Source organism: Phyllopteryx taeniolatus, chromosome 1 (assembly GCF_024500385.1).
Source record: "Phyllopteryx taeniolatus isolate TA_2022b chromosome 1, UOR_Ptae_1.2, whole genome shotgun sequence".
Taxonomy (NCBI): Eukaryota; Metazoa; Chordata; class Actinopteri; order Syngnathiformes; family Syngnathidae; genus Phyllopteryx; species Phyllopteryx taeniolatus.
In genome coordinates, this window is record NC_084502.1 from 4093486 (window position 1) to 4104586 (window position 11101).

At 39.8% G+C, this 11101-nt stretch overlaps 1 protein-coding gene across 1 annotated transcript in view; it reads left to right on the top strand.

The window, feature by feature from the left end:
* Window positions 1–5036, top strand: part of zbtb46 (zinc finger and BTB domain containing 46) — a 103957-nt gene extending 98921 nt beyond the window's left edge. Inside the window, exon 6 of the mRNA XM_061757351.1 lies at window positions 515–5036. Within this exon, the coding sequence (XP_061613335.1) occupies window positions 515–943 (429 nt within the window). The 3' untranslated portion in view covers window positions 944–5036. The remainder of the gene's footprint in view (window positions 1–514) is intronic.
* Window positions 5037–11101: the final 6065 nt, after the last annotated feature.

Here is an 11101-nt window from a genome sequence, read left to right on the forward strand (position 1 = left end):
TTTAAAAAAATAAAATAAAAAAAAGATCAGACCATCACACTGCTACTGCTAAAGTGAAATGTTTTGGAAGCTGTGTGGACCGTTAGATAAAAAAAACATCATGGTAACAATAATGGTCTGGGGCTGCTTTGCTTCTTCAAGCCCTGGACGACTGCATTCTCTAATTATGGAATCCCCCTCATAGTAATTAAAATCATCATTTAAAGTGCATTTCTATGTACTTGGGTTGTCTTTGTTATATATTACACTTGGTTTGAGGATTGAAAACATTTAAGTGTGATAAATTTGCAAATGAAAATTGAAAGGGGGGTAAAATACTTTTTTCAAAGCACTACACAAAGGGAATTTTTGAACATTTTCTTTATTGTTCTTAACATCAATAAAAGTGGGTCGACTTGGCGACAACAGCAAAACGCAGGTCCTACAGTGACAACAGTTGAGCACAAATGATGTCGCCTTCAATGTGTCCAAGGTACTTACTACTTGTATTTTCTCATGTTTTTCCACCTGGCAGGTCCACAGTAAAGACAAAAAGTACGTGTGTAAAGTGTGCAGCCGCGTGTTCATGTCAGCGGCCAGCGTGGGAATCAAACACGGCTCCCGACGCCACGGCGTCTGCGTCGACTGTTCCGGCCAGGGCATGGCGGCGCTGTTGGATCACAACGGCGAAGCGGGGGGAGACCTCTCTCCGGAGGAGGAGTTGTACCCAGGCGATCGCTTCCACGACGACCAGGCCGAGTGCGACGGCGAGGAGGAGATGATGGTGGAAGGGGATGGCGAGATGATCGGAGAAGGGGAGGACGAGGCGGCCAAGTGGAAGGAGTCCAGCGTAGCGGCGGAGACTCAGCGGGCGTTGGACAACGAGAAGGAGGAGAGCGACTCCTCGGCACAGGAGGGCGAGCCACAGAATGGGAGTGAGAGGGACTTTGCGTGGATCTCCTAAAAGCTGCCCTGCACCTGTTTGTGGCTTGACAACCAATCTCTGAAGATCTTTTTGGGGATCTTTCAGGAATCTCTCGACCCCCACGGTGGTGGCCCGGCCTTCCTTTTGGATGGAAACGTTGCGACAATGATTTATGAATAACCGACACACACAAGTCTTTTTTCTGTTTACCTCCTTTTACTTCCGATGCAGTGTTCTGGTCCTTCAGTCTCTTTTGCGATTCGGACCAAGGACGTGGCGGACGCTGGCCCGAGACTTTGTGTGTTTGCCATCACAATCACCATGGAAACCAGGGATCAGTGTCAGTGCGGGGAGGGAGGTGATCCCGCTCAGTGTCCTTTTTATTCTGCAAGTGTCTTTCTGCTAGCGAAGGGAGCGTCTCAATCTATTGCAAAGCTCCGCAGGTCGAAAGGACGAGGCGGCGGCCCGACGGCTCACTGCGGACCGAGTCCTACTGCCACAGACTTGCACTTTAATGACGCTGACTCCTATCCGAGCCCCCCGAACCCACGGTTTACATTTGTAATCTGTTCTTGACTGACCTAAACAACTCGGCGACCGCACCTACCTTTAAAGACTTGACGTCGTCTTGACTGTTATCAGCGCATCGGAATCACTGATCCTTTGTGCAGATTGTCGTCTTATATAGCCTTTGCCCTCCAAAGGGAAGTCGTGGGGGGGGGGGGGAGCTTTTATTTTTCTTTCAGTTTGGCTCAAAGTTCCTACGGTTCCGTGGAGTTTTGAGCCATGTACATAAAGTTGTCTGGAATCGAAAGGGAGGACGAAGGGGACGTTGGACAAGGACGCGGCACGGATCCTGGGGTTGTCTGCCTGTGCGCCTTCGGTCAATGGCTGCCTTTGTTCATTCAAGTTTGTTTTTATTTTCCCCACCCTCTGCTGGCCGAACTCACCTAACTCCCAAGATTTACAATATGCAGACTTTCTTTCCACGCGTGATCTTTATTTGGGGGTGGACGAGGGCAAAGGGGTGCCAAAAGAAGGCTGAAAATCTGCCCTTGAAATCCCAAGAGTTTTGTTAGTGTTGGCTATTTATTGGATGTGTGTTCGTGGACCTTCGAAGTCCTTCCCGTTTCTTTCTTGCTGGTGTACGTGTGGCTTGAGTGAGACGTATGCAAGGATGCTCGCAGTCTTTATTGCTTTCCCAAGATTGTTTTAATATTTTTGACAGCTTTATTTACATCAATGTTTTATGACAGCATTATTATTGACAACTGGAGTGAGGAGTCTTATTATGATAATCACAACTATGATTACCGTTGTTGATGTTACTATTATTCATTATTATTAAGTGCTGGATGCTAAGCTTTATTTTGTATGAATTTGGGAGTGTTTTATAACTTGTACAAGATGGAGAAGAAAAAAAAAAAGCTTTTATACTTTGCCTTGTTGTGGACAGCAAGCCATGGGGCTTTTCTCAACCTTTTTATTGTGCCAGTTGACGCTTTTTCTGTCGTATTTGCTTTTTTTTTTTTTTTTTTCTACCAGGGGGAAAACACTGTTAACCGTCCGTTTGATATTGATTGCGACATATATTCTGCACACGCTTTTGCATCACTAATGTACACTAATTGATGAATATCGAACCAAAAACAATCTAGTACCTTGTATACATTAAGTGCTTTTGTTCCATAGTCTGTGTGTGCAGGTGCTTTTTGGATATATTCGGTGTGCTTACGTTGTTCTTTTTTTGTCACGCTTTGATTAAAGTGCACACGTCGTCGTCGTTGTTGTGACTCTGAAGGGCTTCGTGGCTAGCTTGGTCGAAACCGCATGTCATATGACACACTGTACAATCGAGGAAGAAGGGCGGCTTGGGGGCACACATCAGGCCTCTCTCAGCTCCAAAAGGGGCCACGGATGGACTTGCACTTCCCCAGTACACTTTCTTCACATCTATGCTTGTAACGTTATTTGTGTTATTTATTGTGCTTTGGTTTGACCCTCTTCCCGGATGATTTGGTTGGGTGAGGGTGGGCGGCCGACACAACGAAGACAGTGGTGGGTTGAATTTCAATGAATGTTTATGATGGTTGTGTTGTTGTCGCCACAGTGTACAAGTGTGTGTGTGCGTGTGACCCCTGCACTCTTTTCATGACCTCAACCTCATCTTCTTCCTCATACCGGCTCGTACTTCAGGAAAACGTCTGCCATCAACCTCGTCGAATATGTGCCTCGATGACCTTTTGACCTGCGTGCTTTGCGAGACAATTTTGGCTGATTCTCGAGCGGGATCAGATGAAACATTTTCGAGACAAATCAAGATTCTCCTTCCCGTTGTGCGTCGATGACCGTCTGTGCCCATTTTTTTCTTTGTTGGCGTGCGTGGTCTAACTTGCATGCCCGTGTTGATTGCGTCATACCAAAGCGACGTCTTCGGCATCTGCACACAACTGTCTCATTCCACACGACGCAAAACTGGAACTGTTTGCTCTAGTGCAGAGGATTATGGGTAATTTTTCCGACGTGGACAAATCCTCATTTAGCTTGATTCACACGTGCAAATCATGAAGCCATAGATATGGGTATATCTATAGTATACTATATTTCAAAGTTGCCGCTTTTTACTTTAGAGTTTGTTCTTCTACTAAGAGTGGTGTGTGTATACCTTCATATATATGAATTTATATGACTATTATATTATTTATTTTCTCAACTTTAAGACGGTCTTTGATTTGTACAAGGTTGCACTTGAAGCTTGAGCTTTGCTTCTTTTCACTGGGATTATTGTTCAATATGAAAGACTTTATATTGATGATACAAAACGTGTGTTTGTAACAAAATGTGTTAAATAATCAAAAAAACAACAACACTGTCCTGTCTTATTTGTTTGTTTGTTTCTGTTTTGGGCAGAGTAAGTGCTCTTGTGCAGATAGTTTTGGGTTGCTAGTTCTAATGACACCGTTTTTACAGTCAACCTTGAGCCTCCGGTTTTGATGTTGGCCCAACGGCCGTGCAAGCTGACGTCATGTTTAGTGGAAGAATTAGCTTGAGTATTATTTGCAAAAACCAATCAGTCTCAATAAATTTTGAAATTGCTGCTGTAAAAAGAAGTATTTCACGTGTGCTTTTTTTTTTTAAGACAGACTGCTGTCCACAAGAGGGCAGAAAAGACACGGTAACCAATTTTCCCTTTCAAAGCTGTTCATTTTTTTTAAGAAGCGGTTGCAGTACTCCCACTCTCTACTGTACAAATCCGTTTGAAAAAAAATAGAGTTGGGACAAAGTAGAACTGAACTAAATACAAAATGAAATACTTTAAAACATTTTAGAATTCATGAAAATATCCTATTAAGTAAAGACCTTTTTAAAAAGTTTGCAAGTGCATTTATAACGGCTAAACACAGCCTAAATAGAATTCCGTTCTCCTTAGCCTTTAGGTACAATATTTGCATTTTTTTCTTTAAGAACCTTTGTTTTAAAACATTTATTGAGGAACATCTTTCATTTAACTTGTGTGCAACACGTTTTAAGTGAATCATTATTGAAGTAGTGTTCTTATTTTCCTAATTATAATCGGAGTGTTAATGTTCAAACTATTACAGTGGATAAATTATTTTTAATTTTGTATTTTCTTGTACTTTTTTTATGTACACCCCAGTACTGTATTTTTTTAAAACTTTTTTTTAAAGTGCAGTTGTATTTAACTTAAGTATAAAAAATTTGCATTTAGTCTCATAGGAAATGTGTTAATCTAATTATTGTTTTATTTGAACCACCTAAGGACTGTGTTTGTATTTTCCAATATTTAAGTGGAGAGTTAATGTTCAAACTGTGCATAATGTTACAGTGGATTCATTCTTTTTTTAATTAGTGAAAAAATGTTTTTTTAAAAATCATGTACACCACATAATTCATATTATTATTATTATTTTTTTAAACATTTTTTAAGTACAGTTCAGTTGTATTTAAGTATACCACATTTGCATTTACTCTTTTGGGAAATTTTGATGGAATTATTATTTATGTTTTATTTGAACCATTTAAGTACTGTCTTTGTATTTTCCGATATTTAAGTGCACTGTTTATGTTATAGTAGGAAAACAATCATATTAAATATTCTTTAATCCTGGTACTTGGAAAGCAAAGTATATTTTTGAAGTCGTACTCAATGTAAAAATGTTGAGAACCATAATTGTCTAAGACAATTATGATGCGTTTAGAGTGATTTTCCCAAGACGAGTAAGGAATCTGACGGCACATTTGTTCCATTTACTTTTTTATTTTCTCTCGGTCACATGACATCACATGGATCACATGATCATACACGCTCACTCGTCATCGCTTCAGGCCCGCGACACGGGCTTGACATTCACACAAATACTCCTCGCAAAGTGTTGCCTCCATCAGCCTAGTGATGCTGCTGCTAATGCTGATGATGACGACGAAACCACGACGGACCCCGAGGAAGACGATGTCACGGTCACCTCCCATGCGTCACGCATGGTACGGCAACATATGATGGGAGACCATCATTATTCCATTTATTCCATGTCCTCGATATCCAGCTTATGGTCCATGTAGTTGGACAACTTTGGCAAACTAGTAGAGAAACTTCATAATATTTAGGCCAGACTGTGCACTAGTTGACAACCTAACTGGTAAATACACTGGGGAAAATGACCTTCTCAAAATAAGTTTAAAAAAAAATTAATAAAAACGAGACGTTTTTTTCCTAAAATTAGTGGGGGGGGGGGGAAATCTGCCAAAGGAACGGGTGTAAAATGAATTAAAACAGTCTTTTTATCTTGCTGGAAATTTAGAAAAAAAGTCAAAACTGTCTGAAAATATGTACAGAAATATTTATTTATTTTTTAACCAGGAATAAGATAAATTCACTAGGTAAGATTTTGTCTTTTTTTTTTTGCAATATACTGTGCACTAGTAACAATACGAGGCCCAACAAGTAGTTTTGCCCCAAATTTGTCCGACTTGTATGCCAAAGTTGCCATCAAGTGGAAAAAAAAATTTACGAGTAAAGACACATTTGTTGTTGTTTTACGAGTGAAGACAAAGAGCGTACTAGTACATGGACCTTAAGCCGAATATCAAGGAGATTGAATAAATGCTCAAATGACTTAGAAAAGCCGTTTGAGCATGTATATATATATATATATATATATATATATATATATATATCTGTGTGTGTGTGTGTATATGTGTGTATATATATATATATATAGACTTTACACCGATTTTATCGGGCTGATCGGTATCGGCCGATAATTAGTATTTTATGCTGATCGGCTTTAATGTCATAATTTGCCGATCCGATCAATGACTCCGCAAAAGACATTAACTCGTCGTGCACAGTATATTTGAATCCAAAAGCTAGTTCGGATTTTTAGCCTTGTCGCGTGTCTTTTGGCGTAGTCCTGTAAATATCTGACGGCCAATAAAGTTATTTCGAAAAAAAAAAACATGTTGGCGGTGTGGAACAGTCAACACGTCTGACACAAACAACACGTAATGCCCGGATCAGACTACAAGACAAATTTGCTCTTTCGCGATTGTGTCAGACTACTGCAATAAAATCTTGTATTCCTATACCACCACATCCCGTTTTTTACGATCATTGGGCTTCATCTCAACTCAAATGCGACCGGATACACTCGCTACCGTGGCGGCGACGACAACAAGAGTGGATCGCGCCGACTGGATTATAAGAACAAAATGGGGGAAAACGTGTGTTGGTGGTCAGGAGAGGACGTTCACATACGTATGTTCACATACTTTTAATACGATACGGCTCACAAGCAGGCAACAAAATCGTTATGTAGCCTAGCAAGCTAGTGGTAGCGCGAACGGTTGTACGTAAACATGCCACAAGTCTGTCGAATCATGCTCTCAAGTTTCAGTGTGGGTGAAGTAATTTAATTAAAAAATAAAGTAACTTAATTACAGTTAGTTAGCACCCATTATTTCTGTCATGTTGTAATGTTGGTTTGACCTGACTGATTAGAATACACGATCTGACTAGCGCAGTGATTTCCAACCTTTATGGAGCCAAGCAACGTATTTTACAATTGAAAAATCTCACGGCCCACCAACAAACAAAAATGTCACAAAAAGTGGATCCATTAATTATTGTATTTACTTCCTAATAGAAGACCATTCATTTGTTCTGTCTGTCACTATGCCTCACTGGCATAAATCGAGGAACAAAGATACATTATTTCTTGTAGACATAATTTTTTTGGGCAATTAGGTACACGAGCATATACAGTAAATGAACAGGTCATGTTAAATAGACACATTCCTCCATCTTGTGATCAGATCGGTGATCGGTTATCGTTTTTTTAAACTCGCTGATCGGTGATCGGCCTAAAAAATCCTGATCGTGTAAAGCCTAATATATATATATATATATATATATATATATATATTATATATATATATATATATACACACACACACACACACACAGACACACACACACACATATATCTCCTTGATATACAGCTTAAGGTCGTACTAGTAGGCCAAAAATGGAAACTCCTGGAAAGTTATTAAACGTATTCAAACTGTCACAAAGTTTTTTTTCCTTCTTTTTTTTAACCACCAACATTGACTTAACTGACAATGTGGCGACGATTAACGTCCGTCGGTTTCCCATTTGGAGAGTGACGTGTTTTCCAGGTGGATTTCACCTGATTTCGGCATTCGCGTGTCCCAGGAAAGTCCACATCCCGGGAATTTGAGCCTCCTTGAGGCACAAGTCATTGCGGGACAATATGGACCTCGGTATGCTGAATTGTCTTCCCAGTGAGGTCAAAGAACGTACTACTACATGGACCTTAAGCTGAATATAAAGAATATCGAATAAATGGATTTTCATAGTGACAGTCGTGTTTAGATTTCGATGTAAACCAACACATTCTCCCCCTAGGATATTGGCCTCACTTGAGAGGGGAACGCACAACAAAGCCGTGATCCTAGACATGTGAAACGACCTCAGAACTCCAGCAGACAATTAATCAATGAATGAGAAAATTAAAAAAACAAAAAGCAAAAGGCTTGTGGCCCGCCGCGTAAGGCTCGACTTGATTTGGAAAGCTTTGCTGCTGATGCACGCGAAACTAAAATTCAAAACAAACAACAACAACAACAACAAAAAGCAGCACTGGTTTTGACATATTTGGAACACAGATACATGAGACGTCCTCGTGGCACGTTAGCTTAATGTGCTGGCTAAAAGGCTTTTTTGTTGGTTTGTTTGGGGGAAACAGTAAAGCTGAAGGAAAAAATGTCAAGGAAAGGAAGGGTAAAGGAGCCGTTTGAGCGTTTGTGAGATATCCTTGATATTCAGCTTAAGGGGCCATATACTACTACCCAATTTATCCTCGCTAGTAAGACATCCATCCATCCATTTTCTGAACCGCTTATGTTCACTAGGGTCGCGGGTGTGCTGGCGCCTATCCCAGCTAATTCAGCACAATTCCGTCGTAGTTTTCGCTATTCGCGGAGGATAGTGACCACCGGCCTGACCGCCAATAGCGAAAATCTGTGGATAATTGACGGCCATTATAACTGCATTGAAAATGTTGTTGTTTTTTTTTTTCACCCCCCTCGATTTCTTATTTATTTATTTTGACCCCAAAAATTCTTGAAGAGGGGATAAACCGCCACTGAGCGTTTTCAGGATTGGCTTCTCCCCAAAGAGAAAACAAAAAGAAAAGAAAAACAGAAAACAATTGGCGAGGGAATCCACAGATAAGTGAATCCATGTGTGCCAAACTGTGAGTACCCACAAAAGCTTACCTAGTCAATCCATTCTCGTGAAAAGTCCTTGCCGTACTTATTTTAAGACAGTTTTGAATTTTTTGCCCTTAATTTTCAGCAAGACCAAAGGGCTTCTTTAAACCTACAAAATCTTATTTTAAGATAAAACAAGACATTTTATCACTAAAATAAGTGCTAGTTAGTCAGTGCACGTTAGTTAGTGAAGCACTAGACGTTGACCAGTACAATTTGATAATGTCACGAGTAACCTTTGGCTGGATATCCTTCATTTATTTAATTCGCCAAGCACTAGTCAAACTATTGAAGCGCTAGCTGTTAACTTTTAACTTATATCTATTTTTAACTTTTAAATTTAACATGTCACTCGTAGAACGCAGTTGTCAAGTAGTGCACAGTTTTCCCTCACTAGTAATAGGTAGTTGTCCTACTAGTATGCCGATTTTGTTCTACTAGTGAGGACAGAGTATACTAGTACATGGAGCTTGAGCTGGATATCAAGGATAACAAATAAATGCTCAAGCAGCAAAAGTGGCAATAGTAGTGGAAAAAATGTTAACTAGTAAGACAGACGTTCTACTAGTGTACCCTAGTTCTACTAGTGCGCTGAATTGTCTCACTCATGAGGACAAGATTCTACTAGTACGAGGTCCTTATGATGACATCAAGGAGATCGAATAAATGCTTAAACAGCTTTTGATAGGAAGGCAGTAGCGGATAAAAAAAAAATATTTAATAGTAAAACGCAGTCGTTCTACTAGTGTGCTAGATTATCCTACTAGAGGACCAAGAGCATACTCGTACGTAAACCTTGAACTGGATATCCAGGAGATAGAATAAATGCTCAAACGGCTTTCCGTAGAGGTGAAGTGGAAGACACTAAAAATTTGTTGGAATGCGCAAGGCAGGAAAATGACTCCTGCTTGGTTATCCTGCCTTACAAACACACACACAAAAAAAAAAAAAAACAGAAAGGAGAGCTAGTGCGCAGAAGTTCAAGTTAGTGCTTGTTCCACTGCCACCGGTTACTGTAAGTAGAGCAATACTGCACGGTTGCTGCCATAAATTGCTACGACGAAGCAGTGCGGCAAAAGACGCCACAGCGGCGTTGAAAGACTCGGATGCCAAAATCGTTATCAGAGGCAGCACACACGAGTCGGCAGATACAAAAAAACGAAAACAACTTTTATTTTTGATAAGTTTTACATTCAACAGGTTTTCTTTTTTTTTTTTTTTTTTTTTTTTTTTTCCACGCCCTTGTCCTCAAAGCCACAACAGAATCTTAACGTATGTTCACAACAGCTTCTCAAACAAATGTAAAAAAAAATAATAAAATAAAATATTCGGAGCATCTGTGCTGTAAAAAAAAAAAAAAAAAAAAAAAGTTTCCTTTTCATATAACAAGAGAAACAACAACAAAACAATATATGAAAAAGCGTCATGGTTCGATTTATGCCGCATATGTACCAAAAAAAAAAAAAAAAAAAAAGCTGCAACTCCATCTGTCCCTTGTCCGCTAACGCCAACGTTCACTCGCCACCCATTGGCGCTCATCCATCGTTGTGTGCATATGTGTGTGTGATGTGTGTGTAAATGAATCACTATTAGCAACAAGCAACCTCAGTTAAACGTGGTCAAGGTGACACAACAACGGGCTTGATCGTCACTGGCAAGATTAGTGCAAGACAAAAAAAAAAAAAAAAAAAAAAAAGAAAAAGACAAAAAAAAAGGGGAATCGAGGCGCTCCATCGGAGATACAAAAAAAAAGTCACCTCTGGTGTTGCCGATGCATCAAAAGTCCCGAAGTGGACGTGGTGGTGATAAGGGCGATGAGCGCGTGCACACACATACACACACAACGCACAGCTCAGCTGGGTACGTGGGGGTGAGCGGGAAGTGCAATCACAGCGTAAATCAGGGGTGTCCAAATTTTTTTGCAGTCATGTACGGCATGTACGAAACATAATTTGACACAGTCCAGAACACTATATATATATATATATATATATATATATATATATATATATATATATATACAATTTTTTTTACAAACGGTGAAAAGTGTGGGTGTGGAAAAAGCATGGTGGTTGTTACAACCGCATCCCCCATGCGTGTGACAACTATCACTACTAGCAATAATTGGTTTCATAAGAGCTTTTCTATATATGCAAAGAGGGTAAAGAAACTTTTTGCAACAAAAAATAGTGACGTCGTTTCTCTTCATAACGACTCGGCGAAAAAAGATGATTCGGTTGTGGAAGTCCTCTCGCTGCAAAAACTCAACATATTACTGAGAATATTTCTCGTATTTCTTGTCAAAATTCACTCAAATAAGACTCATCAAGTGAAAAGTAACTTGTTTTGGGATCATTTTCATTTGTTTTTAAGCTAATTTTTACT